Here is a 23,187-nt window from a genome sequence, read left to right on the forward strand (position 1 = left end):
CAAAACTGAATTGATTAATTCTTCAGACTTAAAACTGGTTTCACACTGACACCAATTTAAATAGCAAATGAATGACAAAGAGCTCTTTCAACTCATGAATTCTTCTGCAAAGAACACCTCTGGGTTTTCATTAGCAAAGACTTTCATTTAGATAACTGACTTGTTTATTTTCCATTTCTATATGTTTCATATTCAAATACTGAGAGGGGTTTTCCTGTTTTCATCTGAGAAAATATCTTTACCACTGACTTGGTAGGCCCTTGTTCAATCTTACTCTGATTCATGTTTTCTTAAAGTCAGTGTTATCTCATTTGTTTTTATTATTAGAAGTGAGCCACCGGTTGCCTCTTCACACCAAATATTAGGAATGTAAAAGAACGGAGTCTTCACCTGGAAGTGCGGCCCAGGCCGGTGCAGCACTGGGAGGAGGCGGGCAGAGGGGAGGCAGTCAGACTCTAGAATGTGTATTCAGAGCGGTAACGTATTTCAACCAAACCTGTGACAAAGTCGCCTGGCGGAGGACAGAAGAGAAGTCTTCACAAATCATACTCCTCTGCTCTTACTTTCCTAGTCGATTTTAAACGGCCAGAATGCTGGTGTATCAGCTCCCTGCAGCTGCTGGAACAAAGCTACCACACACTGGCCGGCTTATAGCAACGGCCATTGATTCTCTCCCAGGTCTGGAGGCCAGAAGTTGGAAATCAAGGCGGCGGCTGGGCTGCGCTCCCTCTGAAGGTTCAGGGAAGGTGCCAGTCCCATCCCCGCAGTTCTGGTGGCGCCACGTGTTCCTGCATCACCACTGCCTTTGTGTCCATCTTCCTACGGATCTTCCCATTGAACACCTGGTGTTCCCCCTTCTCAGAAGGACGTTAGTCATACCGGATTAGGCCCACCCTGCTCCACCTCATCTCAACTAATTAAATTCCCCATAAAGTTTCTTTCACAGGTACTAGGGCTTAGGACTCCCATGTGAACTTTCGGCAGGCACAGTCCCCAGCACAGAAGGCACATTCCTGGCCCACAGTGTTTTCTGCCATGCCTGGCATCGAGCCTCCTTCTCAAACCCTCTCTGCCTTCGGCACTTGCTCAACTTTCTGCAGACCCCTCTGTTTGTCTCAGCAGCTCTGGGATTTAGGTAGGTTGTGGCTCTCTGATCTCGCTCTCTCCTCACTGTCTATGCGTGAAACTACCAGGCCACTGGCCTGATGGAGTGTCTCCAAAGAATGAAGGGCGCCGCTCTTAGAGATCTCATCAGCTCTCGCATTTACACTATCACTTCTTCAAATGTTAGACAAAAAGGCCACCAGGCATGTTGGCTCATGCCTCTAATCCTAGCACTTTGGGAGGCTAGGATGTGAGGATTGCTTGAGTCCAGGAGTTCAAGACCAGCTTGGGCAATATAGTGAGACCTCAACTCTATAAAAAATATAAAAAATTAGCCAGACATGGTGGCATGTGCCTGTGATCCCAGCTACTTGGGAGGCTGAAGTGGGAAGATAGCTTGAGCCTGGAAGGTAGAGGTGACAGTGAGCTGAGATTGTGCCACCGCACTCCAGACTGGGTGACAGAGCAAGATGCTATCTTAAAAAAATAATTAGACAAAGAGATACTTCAGATCTGACTTTTCTTATTATCTCCAATAATCATCCTTTGCATCTGCAAACACATGGTGAGGCTGGGAAGTACACCTAGGTACCTTTCCCACTATCCCATGGTATCAATCTATTCTTCTTTTAGCTTTTTCTCTCTGTCCTTAGTCTCAAAAGAAACGGTAAACTCCATGAAGTAGGACAGCGTTATACATTTCTGCACACCTCGTAGCATCAGCAGCATTGGAGATTTCGATGAGTTGTTTTGAGTGGATGATGCAGGTGGCTCAGGGGACATGGTAAATGTGTACAACAGGCTGGCTGCTTGCTAAGCTCAGTCTCCATCATTTGTTGTCAGGGACATGCGCCAACATCAGGGCAGGTAAAGGTCCCATGCTCCTGCTGAGATCTCTTTCCGACAATGGGACGGAGTTCCTGGCTGGCCTCAGACTCTACTCCTGCTCCTTGAATCTCAGTTTCCTCATCCACTGGATTAGAAAGGATGTTCTGTAAATTTACTTCAGCCTTTACATCCTTTGATTTCTTTTTTTTTGAAAATGAGTCTTGCTCTATTGCCCAGGCTGGAGTGCAGTGGCACGATATAGGCTGACTGCAACCTCCACCTCCATGGTTCAAGCGATTCTCCAGCCTCAGCCTCCTGAGTAGCTCGGATTCTATGCACCTGCCACCACGCCTGGCTAATTTTTTGTATTTTTAGTATAGCAGGGTGTCACCATGTTGGCCAGGCTAGTCTTGAATTCCTGACATCAAGTAATCTGCCCACCTTGGCCTCCCAAAGTGCTGGGATTACAGGTGTGAGCCACTGCACCTGGCCCCTTTGGTTTCTTTATGAGTTTGTTGGTCAAATGGCTCGCAAGCACTTTGGAGGATCAGATAAAAGTCAAGGACCTGCTCTCTGGAAAATGATGTCATTTCAGGGGGTACACAGAGCCTCTGTAGCTCATCAAGGATCCCAGGTTCAGAGCCATGACCTAAGCCACCTCATAGCTAGAGAGCTCCTGTGTGCCCGAGTTCTGCCGGTGTGGGCTGACTATGGGATTCACCTTCCTCTTCAGGACTTCCTCGACCTGCAGCATTCACGATCCGGCCATTGGCTTTGCTTGGTCAGGGTTCTGTTTCATTCAGCCTTTTCCCATTCAGAGCGCTGAGTCCTCTGCATGGTGTCTAACTTGACCATTGACTCCAGCAATGTCAATTCAGAGAGGCTAAGGACGTAGTACAGAGAACAGCTGTGTGGCTGTGGATCTGACGACCCGTTAGAGCTGGGTGATTCTACAGCTATTGGTTTGGTTTTGTACTTTATTGGCGAAAGCACAGAATAAACTGGGATTCAGCAATTTAACTATTCAAAAATCTAGCCTGAAAATAGTAATAACATAGTCAAAGAACAAATTATAAATAGGAAAAGTGTTTTAAAACTTACTTATGATACCCTTTTGCTCTACCAGATAAAAAACAAAATGTGAAGAAAGCAAAAGCCGCGCCTTCAATGGACCAGCTGGCCAGAGCATAGCCCCACCACTCCACGATTTCTCCAAAATAGTTGGCCGCAGTTACGTATTCAAATAAGCCTCCTAGAAGAAAACACAGACCAAGGTAATGCATTTACCACAAAATGAAATACTGACTTCAGAGATGCTAGTGAATACTTACCTGGAGAACATAACATCTAGAACGGAAAAATATACCCTTAGAGAACGTTCAGCAATAAGACATATTCAGTGTTACGTGGTCTACTAATTTATATCACGACTTCTGATCATCAACTACATATCTATATCAATACCCATCTCCGTGAGAATATACACACATACAGTTCCAGTGGAAAATGCCAGTAGACCATGCACCTGCTGATGAATCATGCAAGCACAGAGAATACAGCAAAGCAACTGACAACGAACTAGCCACATAAAACGGACCTAGGTAGAACCCTTGAGCAATGAGTGATGACGATATTCATTTTCAAGCACAGATCCATTCATTCATTCACCACATCTTCACAAATGCACTGAGTCAGTATTATGGGCCAGGCCCTGCCCAGGCACTTGGACAGACCCCTCTCCACATCCAGAACCATAAACTCTAGTGTCATGAACAAGGAGGGCACGCAGCACGCGGAGGGGAGGAGCAGCGAGAGGCAGAGCAGAGTGAGGGGGCCCAGAGCTGGGATAGGGGAAGAAGGTCACCATCACAGGGTGGCTGGGAACAAGCCTCACGGGGAAGGTGAGGGTCAATTCAGGGCTTGCAGGTGAGGGCCAGGCTGGCAGGTATTGGGGGTGCTCTCAGGAGTGCTCCAGGCAGGGGAAGAGATGCAGCACAGGACCCAAGGCAGAGAGCAATGGTTGGTACACTCCAAAGACCAGAGGAGGGGTGGGAGAGGGGTCCCGGTAGAGCAGGAAGGCAGGAGGCCCCTCTGTGGAACTCATCCTTATGCTGTAGCTTTGTGGCCACTCAAGTGTGTTCTAGAGAGGCCTGGTGTGGTCTGCGCCAGGTTCTAATTGGGCACTATGTCTGCAGAGCTGAGAAAATGCTGAAGGCATATAAGCACAGAGCATTTAAAAAAAAAAATTAGGCCAGGCACAGTGGCTCACGCCTGTAATCCCAGACCTTTGGAGGGCTGAAGCAGGTGGGTCATGTGAGGTCAGGAGTTTGAGACCAGCCTGGCCAACATAGTGAAACCTTGTCTCTACTGAAAATACAAATGTTAGCCAGGTGTGATGGTGAACACCTGTAGTCCCAGCTACGAGAATCGCTTGAACCCAGGAGGTGGAGGTTGCAGTGAGCTGAGATTGTGCCACTGCACTCCAGCCTGGGTAACAGAGCTAGACTCTGTCTTAAACAACAACAACAACAACAACAACAACAACAACAAAACAACAAACCATTACACTCTAAAGTCATAAGACCAATTTCAACAAATGTCGTAGCAGAGGGTGGAGACTACATTACTGAGCACACTGCAATTTACATGCATGAGGGCTTTGGCTGGAGCTGAGATGGTCTACCTTTTATTTTTTATTTTTTTTGGAAACAGAGTCTTGCTCTGTCACCCAGGCTGGAGTGCAGTGGCATGATCTCAGCTCACTGCAATCTCTACCTTCCACATTCAAGTGGCACATGCCATGTGCCACCACACCTGGCAAAGTTTTGTATTTTTAGTAGAGACAGGGTTTCACCATGTTGGTTACACTGCTCTGAAATTTTTGACCTCAGGTGATCCACCTGCCTTGGCATCCCAAAGTGATGGGATTACAGACATGACCCATGGTGCCCAGCTTGAGATGGTCTACTTTTTAAAAAGAAAGACGACGGTTTTGCTGAGCCCAAGAGAGCAAAGTGTTTTACTTTTTCTTATTTAAGGAAGGTGGGGTGTGTAGATGTTTGCAATATTGGGCTCTCTACTACTTGGCTGTAAGCAGTCATAGCCATTCATATCAACCCAGTCCAGGATTCATATCCTTTGCTTTTTCATTTCCATCTTCTAACATGCTTCAGTGGTGTTTGTTTTGGTCTTGTGGGACTTTTAATTTAATGATTAAAAATAAGGAATGGACTATGAACATCATATCTCGTCTGATCTTGGAAGTTAAGCAAGGTCGAGCCTGGTTAGTACTTGGATAGGAGAAACTACAAATTTTAGAAGCATTTTCTTCCCAGAGTCTTCTGTGTCCCATGTCATCTGCACTGATGTCTGGCGTCACCTCCTGCTGCCTGGGCGTCACAGCCAAGCTTCTGCGTCTCCTTTGGCCTGTCTATTCTCAGAGATGCCATTGATGGCCACGGGCTGTCGGGAAGCTGGGGTGATTACTTGCTGCAGGAAGGAGGCTGTGCGTGGCGGGGAAACATGGCACAGAGGGGTCTCCCTTTACTGCAACAGGAATAAGCTAAGTTTGTAGATTGTGGATTTGTCATAGGTGTTCTTTAGTTGATGGGTATAGACCCTGCAACTGCTCCATTCACATTTTATTTTATTTTTAATTTTTTTGAGATGGAGTCTCACTCTGTCACCCAGGCTGGAGGGCGGTGGCGCGATCTCGGCTCACTGCACCCCATGCCTCCCAGGCTCAAGTGTTTCTTGTGCCTCAGCCTCACAAGTAGCTGAGATTATAGGTGCCCACCACCACGGCCAGTTAATTTTTGTGTTTTGTGTTTTTAGTAGGGACAGGGTTTTGCCACATTGGCCAGGCTGGTCTCGAACTCCTGAGCTCATGTGATTCCACCATTCACTTAGATCTTGTTCTCTGATGACGACTTCCTTTCTTGATAGTATACTGATGCATTTAAAAAGATTTTGAAAAAAATCCAACATTTTAAACTGTTTTCAGAGGAGGGTTAAAGTATCTATTCTATTATAATGCTAGAAACAGAAGTGTCAGACACTCCTCGTCAACCGTAAATTCTTCCTCATACTCTCTTTCCAAGCACAGATATAACTGGAGTTTCTGCTGTAATAACTGTTCAGTTAGCCAGATTTGTTTTTTCCTGTTATTCTAATAAGACAATAACAATAGCACTTGTTATTAATAATGATGACTTACACTGAAAACTTATAGCTAATAAATACGACTACTTCTTAGAGCTAGCAACACTAAAATAGTAAGGCACCATGCCACTCAACCTTCACATAAATTCTTCACTTTCAGTACATACCCCTTGGTATTTTGTATCCAGTGTCTCCTGGTTTTCTGAGATTCCTTAGGATATGATCTGAATGGATGTTTATCAACATGCCCATTAACCACAAGCCAAAACCTAAAGGAAAAAAAATTACAAGATGATTATGGCTAATAAACCATAAAATTTCACTATGAGCCCCAGCCTGGCTGAACAGTATTACTGTAACCCTTCATATTACCATTGGTAGTGCAACATATTGGCCATAACTGGTAGTAAAAACCACTAAACACTATTGTCTGGTAAGCTAAGGAGGGCTTTTTCAAATAATACAAATAAATTATCTAGTGTATTCAGAATACTTGGACCTGATCATCACAATCTGATTTCAGGATGACAGATATGGATAGAAATCTGACTTGGGCACAAGTCTCCTTTCCAGGGAGCATCAGGGAGCCAGCCCGGCAGATAGGCTCACCCTACTTATTTCTCACCATCTGTGCGCGGCAATGCTACCGTCTCTACCACATGCAGCAGGAGGGGAGAGGCACTCGGGCTGCTCTGTCGCCATGGGTTGCATGCTGCCTCTTGAGGGGTGGCAGCTCCCAGGAGCTGACCTCTGGTCTTCTTCTCTTACTTACAACCTCATTTGAACAAATTAATGCATATCCATGCTTCGCCCACAGCAGAACTCCTGCAGGCTCATCAATCAGCATTCCTCGGTCAGCTCTTCCTCCTCTGTTCCCAACAAGTCTCCCATGCTGGCTGCATGATTCTCCCCAGAATCCTGTGGTTTCCCCAGTTTTCTCTCCTATTCTTACAAATCTTTGGGAATTTTTTATCACTTAAAGGAGAGTTCTTAATATCACATCAATTAATTCCATCAAGAAAAGGCAAAATGCCAAAAGTGTTTTATAAAAGAAATACTGATAAAAAGAGGTTAACTTGATAGTTCTGAGATACTTTTTGAAAACTGTGAAAGGCAGATGCTGCTTAATGGTGGCATTCAATTTAATATTAAATAAATGTACACCTGGGGTATCATTATTATTTTATTCATCACATCAGACATTGAATACTTTTTCAAAGTTAGAACAAGGATATAGAATACCTGGTGTATAGCAAGCGTTCCACGATTTCTTCCTTCTGATTTTGCCACTGTAAGCAGCTTTTTAAGAACATTTTTTCTCAGCAGTTCATACCAAATTTTATAATAGGTTTTATAAGCCATTTATTGGATCCATACATTTATAGATGATTTGCTACCTTTTTTGGTATTAGTATTTCACCCCTAGGTAATTTGGCTTCCAATATGAGGTTCTAGAAAGAAAGCATGCTGTCTAAATAGCATGGCTACTTTATGTTTCTTCTAGGAGACAAGCTCCCTTTATTGCTTAGATTGGAAGAAAACTAGTACTTGTGTTCACCTAAGGTAAATATTTAATTCTATTTATAAGAATCTTAAAATCCGACTGGGTGCAGTGGCTCACACCTATAATCCCAGCACTTTGAGAGGTCAAGTTGGGTGGCTCACTTCAGGCCAGGGGTTCAAGAGTAGCCTGGCCAACATGGTGAAACCCCGTCTCTACTGAAAATACAAAACTTAGCCAGGTGTGGTGGCACATGCCTGTAATCACAGCTACTTGGGAAGCTAAGGCACGAGAATTGCTTGAACCTGGGAAGTGCAGGTTGCAGTGAGCCAAGATTGTGCCACTGTACTCCAGCCTGGGTGACTGGGTGACAGAGTGAGACTCTGTCTTAAAAAAAAAAAAAAAGAATCTTTCTATAAAATATTTTAGATTACCCACTTTTGCTGTTATGGAAAACCTTTTGTTAGAAATATGCTGGGCGCGGTGGCTCATGACTGTAATCCCAGAACTTTTGGAGGCTGAGGTGAGTGAATTACCTGAGGTCAGGAGTCTGAGACCAGCCTGGCCAACATGGTAAAACACCATCTCTACTAAAAAAAATACAAAAATTAGCTAGGCATAGTGGCATGCACCTATAGTCCAGCTACTCAGGAGGCTGAGGCATGAGAACCTCTTGAACCCAGGAAGTGGAGGTTGAAGTGAGCTGAGATTACGCTACTGCACTCTAGCCTGGGCAACAGAGTAAGACTCCATCTCCAAAAAAAAAAAAAAAAAAGAAAGAAAAAGAAAAAGAAACTTATTATTATTTGCTTAGTTCTTCATGGTAACTACAGTAGGCATACTTACTTATTGATGTAATTTCATGTATGCTTCCTCACAAAAATAATAAACTCTAGGCAATAAATGTAACACACAAAAGGTAACCTAGATTTTCTCCCAATTGGCAAATTTTTTCCTTTTCAAATCCTTCTGCTGAATTGTAGAGAAGTCAAGAAGTCTGTATACAATTTATTGGTGTCTGGAATCTCAACCAGCTTCACAGTCACCTCTATGTGATGCGACCCATCTGCAGAACTACTTTAAATAGGATTTAAATCCACAGATCAAAAGGATTTTTTTGTTGTTGTGGTTCATCATAGAAGTGAGTCCCATGAGACTCTCAGTAAACATTTAAAATCTGTATCTTTAAAAAGACAAAAGAAAGAAATTCCTCTTCCTCTTATTCCTGTTGCCACCTGTGGACACGCAGCTTGGTGAGGCGGTGGAAATCACCGCTCTGCTATTCACTGTATCTAGATGTCTCGGGCCAGCTGTGTAACTCTTCTGACCTTTCATGTCTTATCTGAAAAGGGCATCCTTTCTGTCTCAGAGAACATGGGGAGGCATAAATCGTGTGTTCTGCACAGGAACTCAAAAGCCTGTTCCTTCTCTTGACAGGTGGGGCAGAAGAAAATGAAGTAGTCAAAAACCAGTAAATGAAGAATATATTTGTGGTTACTGTACAACAATTTAGTCCAGCATTTCATGGAGGCACAGATTTCTGGGGCTAGAAAAGGATCTTAAAACACCTCTCAGCCAACCTTCCTTTCGTAGAGGAGGGACAGATGTCTCATTGTAACAATCCTCAGGTATGAAGAAACCCTGGAATAAGATTCTAATTCACCAAAAAAAAAAAAAAAAAAAAAAAAAAAAAGACTGAGAAATGTTGAAGGGGATCTCTCAGCCACAAGTACTATCCAAGTGTTAGTTTATTTCTGTGATTATAAATTAATACACATGAAGAAAGCAAAATGCTATGTAAGGTCACTTTATGTAGCTTAAGGTGAAACACTGCAGGGTAGTTTGCAAGTTTCATGGACTGACTTCAGAGTTTTAGCATGCTACCGTGGGGGTAAGCTACGCCTTAGTATGGTTTAATATCTAAAAGCTAGAATAGACCAAATAAATATACTGAAGAACCTTTGATTTTTGCAGAGCTAGCTGAGATTTTATTTCGGACAAAAGAAAAAAAAGCAATTGAATTATTTTGTAGCTGGAGGCATGGGCAAAGGGTGTCCCCAGGCAGTAAACTCCCTGCATGTGGGCTGAGAGCTTAGGCTGAGCTTCAGGTGGGTCTCCCTTTCGTGCTTCCCTGCTCAGCGGCCACAGGAGGGGCAGGCTGGGAGGGGCTTCTGCAGCTGTCCGCTTGGGCAGGACATCAGAGAACTCGGACACCAGCTTCCCAGCACAGGTCTCAATCTTCTTCATAACCACGGCCCTGGTAGAGCTGGTGTGGCTGAAGGAGCTGGAGCCCACACCAGAGCCAAAGCTGGGGCCCAGGCCACACCTACGGCTGGGGTTGTGAGGCCCCCATAAAAACCACCTGTCTAGCTGCTGGTGGTCTTCATATGGATACTCATGTTCTGCATCCCAGACTCCAGCCGGCTCTCCTCGCCTTCCAGCAGCTTCCTATAGGTGGTGATCTCGATGTCCTGGGCCAGCTTGACATTCATCGGCTTCTGGTACTCACGCAGCTGCTGCACCATGCCCTGCCTGGCCCGCTGTAGGGCGGCCTCCAGCTCGGACAGCCTGGCATTGGCATCCTTACCGGCCAGCTCCCCAAGCTGCTCAGCATCTGTGACGGCAGCCTCCAGGGAAGCCCTCTGGCCTTTGAGGCCCTCAGTCTCAGCCTGGAGCCAGCCGATGTTCCAGCTCCTCTCAGAGATCTCAGTCTTTGTATGCCGCAGGTCATCCTGTGCTTCCCAGCCAGCGTCTTGGTCTGGTACATGCTCTCAGCCTCAGCCCAGCTGCGGTTGGTGATCTCCTCATACTGCATCTTGACCTCAGCAATGATGCTGTCCATGTCCAGGGAGCAGCTGTTGTCCATGGACAGCACCACAGACGTGTCTGAGATCTGGGACTGCAGCTCCCAGATTTCCTCTTCCTACAGCTGCCTGAGGAAGTCGATCTGTCAGTCAGCCCTTCCAGGTGAGACTCCAGCTCTACCGTGTTCATGTCACCTCCATCCACATCCTTCATGATGAGGACAAATTCATTCTCCATCTCTGTAGCTTGTTGATCTCATCCTCATACTTGTTCTTGAAGTCCTCCGCCAGCCCCTGCATGTTGCCAAGCTCTGCCTGTAGCTTCAGCTTCTCCTGGCCCAGAGTTTCCAGCTGCCACCTAAGGTTGTTGATGTAGTTCTCGAACGGGCTGTCCATGTTGCTCTGAGCCATCTTCTGCTGCTGCAGGAGGCTCCACGTGGTCTCCAGCATCTTGTTCTGCTGCTCCAGGGACCTTCCCTTGTCGAAGGAGGAGGCAAACTTGTCATTAAGGGTCTTGATCTGCTCCTTCTCCTGGGTGCACAAGGCCTGGATGCTGGCGTACACCTCCAAGTTAATGGGGTTCAGCAGGCTCTGGTTGACCATGACGGTGGTGATGCCTCCATGCTGCTGGCCCTACCACAGCCTCCACCCAGGCTAGCCTGGAAGCTGCTGCTGCCCACTCGAGAGAAGCTTGAGGAGCTGAGGCGGACACGGGGTTCACTCACACAGGAGCAGCTGCTGAAGGCCCAGGGCCAGCGGTGGGCACCCTGGAGGACTTCTGAGTCACCCTGATGGACATGGTGGAGGCAGGAGTCAGAAGTGAAGGCAGGAGGGCTGAACCAGGTAGAGATTCCAGAAGGAGGAGAGAAGCTGCTTCTTGGAAAGAATCTTTCTTATATATAAGATTCCTGAGCTTTTTTTTTTTTTTTTTTTTTTTTTTTTTTTGACACAGAGTCTCACTCTGTCACCTAGGCTGGAACGCAGCAGCAGAATCATGGCTCACTGCAGCCTTGACCTCCTGGCCTCAGGTGATCCTCCCACCTTAGTGTCTGTGAGTAAGCTGGGACCACAGGTGTGTGTCACCATGCCCAGCTAAATTTTTGTGTTTTTTTTTAGAGATGGAGGTTCACCATGTTGCCCAGGCTGGTCTTGAACTCCTGGACTCAAGTGATCTGTCCACCTCAGCCTCCCAAAGTGCTAGGATACAGTGTAAGCCACTGCACCCAGCCAGATTATAAATTTTTAATGCTCTTGCAGATATCTTTTATGGCTGTTTTATTTTCATTTTGCTCAGGTCTTATAAAGGTCTAATTAGAGGTTGAAAAGGTACATGAATTCACATTAACTGACACAAATAAAAAAATTCAACAACTTCGTAAACGTAAAAGTGATTCAGGTTCACAGAATCACAAAAGCTGCCTTGTAGGAAGATAACCCAGTCTGTTTTTTTCTCACATCACAGAAGAGACCACAGGAGTTTGGGGCCCATCTTAGATAGGGTGGTCAATGAGTGCTAAAATCGTCTCAACCTTTAGTCCCTGCTCATTCTGCCACAGCATGCTGCTATTTTCGGGTTCTCAGTCTGACCAGGCACCTGTGCTTCAGCCCAGCACCTGTGTCACCTCCCTGTCCCCAGCTGTGCTGAGACAGCCTGGCTCTCCCATGGGGATCCTGGGGTCCTGCTGCTCTCTCTGCTGTGAGTCTTTGTTCTCACAGGAACCTTGGACTTTGTCAAGAAAAACCACTGGGACAGCAACATAAAAGCAGTGACGTGAATGAGATGGAGTTGACTGCTGTGGACACTCACCCATTAGAAACCGGGGATCCCTCATCCAGTCATCAGCATACACCGCACAATGGCTTAAGTATCTGCTTTGCAAATAGCCATTACTGGTACAGAACATGATTGCCAATATACATGGAAACAGTGGCATAGGCGTTCCTTCTCGAATCAGAAATGGGTAAATTAAGGACCTGAGGAAACAAGAAACAGGTACACGTTTTTGAAAAATTAAAGATCATCATTTTTGTAATCCTATCTTAAATGATTTGAGTTTTAAATCTCACTTTCTTGTACAAATGTCATCCTCAGTAACATTCATACTGATTTATTATATTTAAGCTGAAAGTGGATTTTGATTTTAATTTTATTTTTTTGAGAGAGGTTCTTGCTGTGTTGCCCAGGCTGCAGTGCAGTGGCGTGATCATGGCTCACTGCAGCCTTGAGCTCCAGGGCTTAAGTGATCCTCCTATCCCAGCCCCAGAGTAGCTGGGACTACAAGCATGTGCCACTATATTTACTATTATTATTACTTTTCTTTTGTAGACACGAGCTCTCACTTTGTTGTCTAGGCTGGTCTCAAACTTTTGCCTCAAGTGAACTTCCTGCCTTGTCCTCCCAAAATGTTGGGATTACAGGTGTTAGCCACTGTCTCCAGCCAAAATGCAGATTTTTAAATAAAGCACTACCACATTTCAACCATGTTCACCACAGTGCACAAACTCCAGATTCTACTTACATACAACATAAAACAGAATACACTGAATTAGGAAAACTAGGGTCTTCAAGAAGGTCTCAAAATTTCCACTATCCTAAAACCATTAACCAGTCCTAGGCTGGGCAATAAGATTTGGAACACCCCATCACGTCATCCATCACCATTGCAACGGCTCCATTCCCTGAGCATTTTCACCTGCAAACCACTCCCAGCCTCCAGCTAACCAGGCGGGAGGCACTCTTATCCACATTTGACAGAGGATGAAATGACACACAGTGGTTAAGTAAACTGCTCAAGACCACGGGCTACTGAGTGGCTGAGTTTAAATGTAAATTGGGGCAATTCAAAGATCATGTTCTGTTGTACCACACAGGCTTAGGTGCACTTTACTGAAGGTTTAATGAGACAAAATAAAAGGACAAGAAATTAGAAAATTATAAAGAGAATGCAAAATGTTATTCTGTGTTCGAATTTTCTCTTTAATATCAATGTACAGTACATTAAAGGAGGGGACATCACTACATATCCTACAGACCTTAAAAGGATAATAAGGGACTCTTTTTTTTTTTTTTTTCCAATAGAGGGTCTTGCTCTGTCACCCAGGCTAGAGTGCAGTGGGGCAATCATGGCTCACTGCAGCTTCAACATCTTAGGCTCAAGTGATCCTCCTACCTCAGCTTTCTGACTAGCTGGGATGTGAGGCACACGCCACCAAACCCGGTTAATTTAAATTTTTCTTTGTAGAGATGGGGTCTCTCTACATCTGGTCTTTAGTTCTGGTCTTGAACTCCTGGGCTCACATGATCCACCCAGGTAATAAGGGACTATTATGAACAACCATCTATCAACAAATTCGACAACTTGATGAAATAGACAAACTCCTTGAAAGACACAAATGACCAAAGCAGACCCAAGAAGAAAGAAAGGTGACATGAATAGCACTGGTACCTATGAAAGAAACTGAATCTAGCCTTAGGAAATTCTAGAAAGGGCAAAATGAGACTCGGGGGAGGTGATTAACCGCAAAGATTAACTTTCCCTTTTTGGGCAATATTACTGCTCTCTATATATTAATAGATTATGAACTTGAATTTAGACTTATGAAATCCAGAAAAGGCAAAAATAGAGTCAGGGTGGAGCCTGGCTGCAAAGACATACAACAGGAGTTTTTTAGAGGAATACAAATCTCTTGATTTGGGGTGATGATTACACAACTATACGCAATCACCAAAATTCATCCAACTACAGACTTAAAATGAGTGAACTGTATTATTTGCAAATTATACCTTAACAGAGCAGGAAAAACCTTAAAGCTTGTTATTTGTTTCCGTTCTGACCATTTGTGCCAGGGTGAAATCATAATTAGTCATTAGTCATGGTTATGAACGTGGACAGTGATCATGTGATGAGCAGTATAATGCTGGCTGTGATCAAGTCATTCTCTCCCTAGCACTTCCACTCAACTCCTGGCGAAGACATTCACGTGAGTCCAAAGCAGCCTCCAGGGTTCTCATCTCATTCAGGCCAGGACCCCTAGGAAGACTCCACACTGATTCACCGCAAAGCACACTTTGGCCAGTAAGTGTACATTCGGATGCTGTGCCATCACTGGGGTGTATTCTCCTGGAAGCTGTAGTGTTGGCAAGCAATGAATAAGAACGAAGAATCCCAGCAATTGCTCTCTGCTTCTTGGTAACATGATTCAGATCTGGGCAGACAATGGGTACCGTGGGGTGGCATCTGGGATGCGGCAGGTACACTGCGAGAGCTTGCATACCAACGTTTCCTGTGGAAAAAGCAGAATCTGCTTTTGACGGAGATAAGAGGGTGCTTCTTGGACTGGCACAGGCTCTCTTAAACATAGGAGGCGATTTTGATTTGTGACCAGACATCTTTCCTGCCTCCACCCATTTGTCAGCCAGAACAGGAGGCCTTGTGTTAGACCTGGACGAACAGAATTAATGACATGAGACACAGCAGCTCTCACTCTACCCCTGAGTGTATCAACTAGAGAAGCACCAGGAGCAGGAAGCCCACTTCTGAAGTCAGCTTAGGAGATTCTCAATGCAGCGAAGAGCAAAAAGGGCACCAGCATGAGAAAGTTGAGAGAAAACTTCCCTGAGAGTGATGGCCTCACGGTATTTCCCAATAGGCAAACTGCAGGTGGGGAATATAAGGCTTGGATTTGGTTTAGAAAGATTTCTGCTAAAATAGAGAGTACTCAGTTCATAAAAGGTTAGGCCTCTGGACCTGAAAAAAGTCCATCCTAAATTCAATACTTGATAACAGGAAGGCAAGGTCAAAAAGCAGAAGGAAAAAATATTAGCACGCTTGAAATACACAGAAGTGAAAATGGTCTAAGAGACTTCTGCACTGGATGTCACCCATTTAAACAATGGACAAATGCAGTGTGAGAGAATCTTTCCTTCCAGGATGTGAGAATCACACACAGCAAACTTTGACCCATTTCTCTCAATTTGGTTTCAAGTTCTGGGTTGAATGCTCAACAGGCAAACGTCAGCTGGTGATGACGCTAGAACTGTGTCAAAAGAATATCATAGAGGATAAATTACCTGACTCTGCACTCGCCAACATATTCCCAACTCACAGGAAAGCACTGGTCAGAGAAATCAGACAATGTAAGATAGAAGCTCATCACAACAGGATTTCTTCACAAAACAAAGGAAAATGAGGCTGCAGCTGAAGTCGATTCTCGGCGGCCCATTGCTTAGTGAAGCAAGGAATGCCTGCATCAGCGGTGAGTTAATTAACAGCAGCAGCCACAGAGGCGCGTCCAGAGAACACACCCGTTTTCATGATTAGCCTTTCAGGGAGACCACCTGCTGGAGGAGCAGGTGAACACTGGGAGCAACATCCACGGCCAATTAAAACAAGGCAGGCCCAGGCGCCGTGGCTCACGGCTGTAATCCCAGCACTTTGGGGGGGCGAGGCAGGCAGATTGTTTGAGTTCAGGAACTGGAGACTAGCCTGGGCAAAATGGTGAAACCCCCTCCCTAGAAAAAAATATAAAGATTAGCTGAGTGTGGTGGTATGTGCCTGCAGTTCCGGCTACTCGGGAGGCTGAGGTAGGAGGATCACTTATGCCTGGGAGGTGGAGGCTGCAGTGAGCTGAGATTATGCCACTGTGCTCCAGCTTGGATGACAGAGTGAGATCCTGTCTCAAAATAATGTTTTTTTTTTTAATTTTTATTTTTTTAAAAAAGGCGGAGGATGAGCAGTGTTTGTCAGCTCTGGGCGAGTCTATGGATATTACTGACATGGCTCAGTTGTTTATTTGAGGAGTTCACATCAAGGTTGAAGTGAATGAAGTGTTAGGCTCTTTAAATAGTCTGTGTAGAATAACTACTGGCAAGAATACTTTCAAAGAAGTTGAGAAAACATGAATTTAGTAGAACCCAAAGTGGAATCCGCTAAGCTCTTGCAATTGACGGTGGTAAAAATGTATGGAACAGAAAAACAAATTACAAACTTACAAAGCTTGTCAAAATGTAAGGTGCTGCAAGCTATTCCTGTATCAGCAGGTCTTTCGCAGAAAATCTATTATGTGTGATTGAACCCATAGTGACAACAGTGAACGCCAATCCCTCTCATGGACTCAACCACCATCTGCTCTCTAACTTTTCATCAGAAATAAGCTGACCATGCCGATGTGTCCCACCATACACCAGTTTGATGGCTTAATAAAGTTTAATCCATTGTTTTGAGCTCAGAGCTGAGACTGAAACTTTTCTGAACAAGAACTGCCCTCACCACCATTACTGAGTTCGGAAGGGCTTTGGAAAGTAGCTTTCACTGCAGACTTCATAATGTATCCTAATAAATTTAACCTAAAACTGCAAGGCGAAACAGTGCTCATGTGCAAAACGCAGATTCTGTTAGAGTCATTTGGATGGTAACTGACACTGTCCCAATCACAAGTCACATCGAACTGCGTTCCGCACTTGCCATGCTAGTCAAATTAAAGGGAGTGAGAGCTCCATGCTCACCTCAGTTTGCAGTGGCTATACATTCTCACTTTAAACTACAGTGTGTTTGTGAACCTGGATTTCCATATTTCAAAGTCCATTTAGCTGTGCGGTGGAGGAGCTGTCATCTAACCTTCCACAGGAAGATAAGAATCTGCAGCGTAATACCATATGGAAAGGCAAAGATCAAGAGAAGAATCTAACCAGATTCCATGAGTGCCTTCCAAGTGATGACCACGCTCAATTAAAATCATATACACCTGGACTGATGTCAACGCTTCCATTTACAGAGATAAAATAACATAAAATCTAATTACAGATCAACATTAAGAGAGGAACATTTAGAATAGATGTTGATAATAGGAAACACTTTGAATCCCAATAAATGAAATGTTTTCTCTCACCAAGAAAAGAATTCTATTCTTCTCACTAGACACATATTACAAAAAACACACAAAGATATTTTGAATTTATTACTAAAACCTTTGTGAACATTTGTTTTCTCTCATCATAAATACCTACACAGTATCTTGGCCCACAAAGCCTAAGGTATGCATTACCTGAATAGAATAAGACTTGCTTTTCATCAGTTGTTTGTATAACCCATGAAAGTTGCAAACCTTGGTGTCTGTGAGGCCACCAGGAATGGGAGACATGTTTGATGATGGAGACGAACTGCGAGTATTAAGGAGCTAGAATTTCTTTGGTGCATTAACGGCCAGGATGATTTGCAGTTGCCTTTTGGTTGAGTTTACAAGCTTAGATATAATATAAAAGTGCACCTTATAGTTTCTTATAGAAGTGTCTCTAATAATTTCTAATCCTATACTAAATGCCCTTTTTCTTACACTGCAAAACTGTGACTATTATCCCTATTTTACAGATGAGAACATGGAAGCTCACAGGAATACAGTGATGTGGCCAGAGGACATCACAGTGGCAGGGCTGGCTGGCACTGTCCCCTTCCCAGGTGCTCCAGCCACCACACCATGAGGACCCGTCAAGAATTGAGAATGTCTGGCCCAAGCATATGAAATCGTCACTGTCAGTCACTTTCATTAAGTGTTTCTATTAAGTCAGAAGAAATACTTACCAACTGTCAAAAGTAGGTTACAAGATGTTTTTTGTATTTGTCTGTGTGTATTTTTACTGCTTAGAAGAAAACTTACTAAAAACAATGAAAGATAAGGGAAAATATAATACTGCAATATTGTTAGCTTTATCTCTAAGATGAAATTATAGGCACCTTTGAGTTCCCTCCTTGAATTATTTTCTAAATTTTCTACAACAAGCATGTATTTCACCTGTAAGTTTGTTCACATACAATACTGACAAGTATCTTGAGTCCTGGCACCTAACACATTCAGAACAGATGGAATGAGAGACATGGAGAAATTCTATTTCTTGGGCTAAAGACTCACAGTTGCTGATTGAGAAGGCTTGGAGAGAATCAGGCAAAATTAATAAACAAGCAAACACAGATCATCCTCTAAGGAAAAAGAGAGTACCCTATAAGCACCCAGGAAGAAAAATGGATTATTGAAAAGCATAAAATCATCAGGGCTGGCCTCCATGTCTGCTCCTACTCTCTGCGAGGGCTACGGGGTGGCACCCACAGAAGGGCACCGAGAACTCCGAACTTCCCAAACATCTACTCCTAAGCAGCACTTGAGTGATTTCTCCAGCTATTCAAACCAGCAGAATTGCCCACAGAGTATTAAACCCAAGAAACTGGTAAATAACTGTTCATGCTCATCTGCTCGATATGATCTGCTCCAAAGGGGAAAGACTCAACATCCAATACAGTATGCGTTCCAGAGGATGAAAATGCAAGCAACTACTTGGAATAACTATTCTTTAAAACATTTAAAGTAAGATTTTTGGGTTTTGTCATCTTGGAAGCAAGTTCTATGCCTGTTTAATTCACACGGTGAACAAAGGAAGTATGTCTTGGAATATTTTCCCAACAAACTGGAACAATAATCCTTTGGTCTACTTGTGATGACAAATAAGATATTTATTCAGCAGATGATCTGACTCTCAAAGCAACTGGACATCATCTCTTAGGAAAACCTATATGTTGCATCCTTAAGTTTGGGAACAATGAAACAGCAAATTTGGTTATCTGGGAGTAATTTAGGCCATGGTGGATTTAACCATTTTTAAATGTTTAAAACGGAGAGTGGTTAATTTTAATAATTGGTTTATTACTTTTTTCCTTAACAACTTGAGGCCATTGAAATCTACAGCACTTCCTAGATTTGGGTCTGTTCCTTTCACCTAGCTTTTCTTTCTGTACAAGACTCATTTGAAATAACGGTCAAACTGCACAGCTGCCAACAAAGCATGCTTAAAATCAGTGCTTGGCTATCAATATTCCACCTTTCATCATTCTACCCTTCTGCACATAAGTTTTTCTTTTCTCAGATTATTTCAATCTGTGAGGCAAGGACCAAGGATTCAGTATGCCCTTGTTTAAAAAAAATTAATTAGAAGTCTATTAGGCTGAGATGGTGCCTTGTGTTTCACATAAGCACATGGAAGTCCAACAGTGGAAGGAAATTTAAACCAATCAGAAACTGCCAAGTGACTTCTAATGAGAGATTCTGCCAATCAGAAACCACCGACTAACCTCCAGGACTTTCCACTCTGACCAATCAAATGCTTCCTTTGTCTTGCCTATGCAAACAGGACTTACAAAATCGCTTTCTCACACACCTTCCAGGTGGAGCCCACCCTACTTGTGGTTTGGTACTGATTCACGAATTGCTGTCCCCTGCAAAAACATGCTACTATATATATATATATATATATATATATATATATATATATATGAATTTCACTCTTGTTGCCCAAGCTGGAACGCAGTGGCACGATCTCGGCTTACCACAACCTCCGCTTTCCAGGTTCAAGTAATTCTCCTATCTCAACCTCCTGAGTAGCTGGGATTACAGGCATGCGCCACCATGCCCTGCTAGTTTTTGTATTTTTAGTGGAGACAGGGTTTCTCCATATTGGTCAGGGTGGTCTTCAACTCCCGATCTCAGGTGATCAGCTCACCTTGGCCTCCCAAAGTGCTGGGATAATAGGCATAAGCCACCATGCCTGGTCATTTTTTTTTTTTTTAAGATGGAGTTTCACTCTTATTGCCCAGGCTGGACTACAATCGTGCAATCTCAGCTAACTGCAATCTTTGCATCCGGTTCAAGTGATTCTCCTGCCTCAGCCTCCCAAGAAGCTGGGATTACATATACCACCGTGACCAGCTAATTTTTGTATTTTTAGTAGAGATAGAGTTTCAGCATGTTGGTCAGGCTAGTCTCGAAGTCCTGACCTCATGTGATCCACCTGCCTCAGCCTCCCAAAGTGCTGGGATTACAGGCATGAGCCACCACATTCGGCCTAAACAACTCTACAATTTTAATGTACCTAAGTTTATCTTTTAACATAATTTACCCTGGAAGTTTCCTGCTGTGTTTCAACATTACACACAACACATTTAAAAGTGAAGCTGGGCCAGGCTTCCTACAAGAGCCCATTAATAGAATTACAAGAGAGAAATAAGAAATCAAAGTCAGTGTAGTTTATTGAGGCACCATCGTCAGCGATAAAGATGGAAGCAAAGTCCCACAAGGTCAAGGACCTGGCTGAGTACAAACCCGGGGCAGGTGTCAGAAAGAGGAGGTCTCCGGGCATCTGACTGCCTCTCTGGGCACCATCCGGCCAACAGTCCTAACAAAGGCAGTCACAGAGCTCCCGTGGCGAGGAGCACCTTCTGCTCAGGCTCCTTGGAGTGAGCTGTTAAATGGAGGTGCAATGAAGAGATAAGCCCTCGACTAACTCACTGCTGATGGTGGGGAGGGAAACTCCACGAGCAAAGCAGACTGGGTTCAAATAATACCAAGCAAACCTGCCTGGGTGGAGAGAAAGAGCCTGAGGTCAGGCAGCAGTCTGCAAAGCCCCCCAGTGACTCCAACACAGTTCAGAGCTAATGCCCTTGACTCCAGGAGACCTCTGCTGTGTCTAGCAAAGGAGGATTTAAGGGCAATGGTAGAGAAAGACCAGTGGGGTGGAGCGAGGAAGCCCAGCAAGTACCAACACAGGTGACAAGGACCTGGATTATGGCTCCAGCCCAGGGAGACAGAATAGAGGGCTAGGGACAAAAATGATGGCCAGGTAACAGGATAAATGTGGGGGGTAAGGGACATCCCTGTAACCACAGAGTGGAAGGGAAAGGTGATAGGAGTAAGCACAGGCTATGGAAAGCCCTAGGGAGGTCTGGCAGGAGGTTGGCACTGTGCCAGATGCCACTTCATGTGCTACCTAAGGCCCCAATAAGACGCTGCTGCCTCTGCCCCCAAGAACCCAAGCACCCTGGGATAGAACAGGAGGCTTCAGCACAGATAGGGCACAGGCAATCCTTGCCGCTACCTCGAGCCCTAAAGATGTTCCTGACAATGTTGTTTGCCATCCTGGGGGACCTGGTCAGGACCCTGGCTCATCCTGCGTCACGGCTGTCTCCCCACCCCAGCCCCATTCCCTTCCAGGCAGCCTGTCTTTCCCTCCCTGGGGTTTGTGTCCAAAAGACCCCGTAGCTTCTGCAACCTGACTTTTGCTCCTCAACTCAAAGGGAATGTGTTGTCACCATATCCCCAGCACAACGCCAGGTCCAGAAATCCTCACTGGCACATGAGTCCTCAGTAAATGTTTGAGGAATGAATACAAGAAAGCACACCATTCCCTCCACCCCTTTTACTTTTCTTCCCTTTACTTTTCCTCCTTCCTTGAGCTGTCCTGTACTCATAGTACCCGGAACTGTCAGTTGCTCTGCCAGGAGCTGTATCTCTGCTGCTGCCCTCAGGCCTCACGGACTGGGCAAAGCCCCTGTACCTTGCTCTGGTTCTCACCATTCCCAAAAGAGGCTGTAGCTCCAAGCAGGGCCCCGCCTCACTCCTGTGAAACCTCACAGCTCAGCACAGGGCCTGTGTGGACACCTGTCAAGTTGTATAAAGTGCTACTGCCTGGCCAGCGCCTCCTCAGTTTCATCTTTCTCCTGCCTCTCCTGAGTCATGCTTGTACCCACAGCCTCCGCCCACTGGGTCTGGTGTTCTCTGCAGGACCCTATGCAAATAAGGGGCTCCACGACGCTTCCAGGGACTGCTGAGATGGTTTGTGTTGAGTGCTCAATGCTGTTTCCACTCTGGTTCTCTTCCAAGTCCTCACTGACTTAGGTCAAATGACTGTTTAATAAATCAGTTGCTTGGGTAGAATGGAAAGTGTTTATCTTTTTCTATTTGGAAAATGTAAATGTCCCCAAACCACATAGCTATGTATACAATAACATGTACAACTGAAAAAAAAAAAAAATAGCCCAGCAGTTTAAAAAAACTGTACCTGACCCAGCCAATTGGCTTGAAGCAGCTTTTAAACTATTAGTGTAGGAAGTGGGCTTTCGTCCCAGCAGCTCCTCATCCAACCGTCTCAGAGAAGACACCAGTATGCTCCGTGTTCTATTCTGCATGAATGAGCTGTTCAAGATCTATCACTCAAGGTGACTCTGGCCCTTTGGGAGGCTGCATTCATTCTTCTGCTTGAATGAATATAGGTACAATTAAACATGATGTCTCTGGTTAAAAAGCTTCCACTTGGGATTTCACGCAAAACTTTGTGAAACTTTGCTCCCTTCATTTCCAACACCACAGTTTGGCTGGCCCACGAGGCTGGCAGCAATGTACGTGAATGACACACAGAGTGCATGCCTGAACGCGCATGCACGGCAATGCAAAATAGTGCTAGGTATCGTGCATTGAGCACCCAGATGCGCCAGCACCATGCAAACACTTTAGGGAGTTGCCTTTGCTTAAAATGCATGTGATCCCACAGGGCAGTTCCACCACTGCCCATTCTACAGGGGGAAACCTTGCTGTGGGGCAGCTTGGTAACTCATCCTGGGTCATGAGCAATGGGGCTAGGACAGCACCAAATACTCTGACCTGAGATTGCTTTTAGCCATAAAGAAACAGACATACAGGTATATTTATGAAAAAGTATATACAAACAGCAAAGTCTGACTAATATTCGAATTGTAGAAATGCTTGATCCCATTACAAAAAAAAAAAAAAATTCAAGCAGACAAAAACTTTGTGTAATGGTAAGGAGTTTCAGGCACACAGTACTCATTAAGCACCTGATAAATGTTGACTTGTCCCTGTTTAAACTTTCTGTTTAAAGTGTCTGCATTGAAGCAAACTGAGGACACAGACTGCCCCAGACACCAGGTACAGGGTAAGGTGCTGGCTTTCAGG

At 44.6% G+C, this 23,187-nt stretch overlaps 1 protein-coding gene and 1 pseudogene across 3 annotated transcripts in view; both read right to left on the reverse strand.

Moving 5' to 3' along the window:
• The window catches only part of SRD5A1 (steroid 5 alpha-reductase 1), a 29,916-nt gene that overhangs the window by 4,995 nt on the left and 1,734 nt on the right, over positions 1-23,187 (reverse strand). Inside the window, exons 1-4 of one of the 3 annotated variants that reach the window (XM_039467593.2) lie at positions 14,183-14,348; positions 12,206-12,372; positions 6,261-6,362; positions 3,034-3,184 (exon numbers count right to left, since the gene is read on the reverse strand). In XM_039467593.2, coding sequence (XP_039323527.1) covers positions 3,034-3,184; positions 6,261-6,362; positions 12,206-12,372; positions 14,183-14,256 — 494 coding nt within the window. In that variant the 5' untranslated portion in view covers positions 14,257-14,348. Of the gene's footprint in view, positions 1-3,033; positions 3,185-6,260; positions 6,363-12,205; positions 12,373-14,182; positions 14,349-23,187 lie in introns of those variants that run through there. The other 2 variants (XM_003932506.4, XM_039467595.2) reach the window with 2 other exon arrangements.
• LOC141581526 (keratin, type II cytoskeletal 8 pseudogene) lies at positions 9,330-12,199 on the reverse strand (annotated as a pseudogene).

Source organism: Saimiri boliviensis, chromosome 1 (assembly GCF_048565385.1).
Source record: "Saimiri boliviensis isolate mSaiBol1 chromosome 1, mSaiBol1.pri, whole genome shotgun sequence".
In the NCBI taxonomy this organism is placed as follows: Eukaryota; Metazoa; Chordata; class Mammalia; order Primates; family Cebidae; genus Saimiri; species Saimiri boliviensis.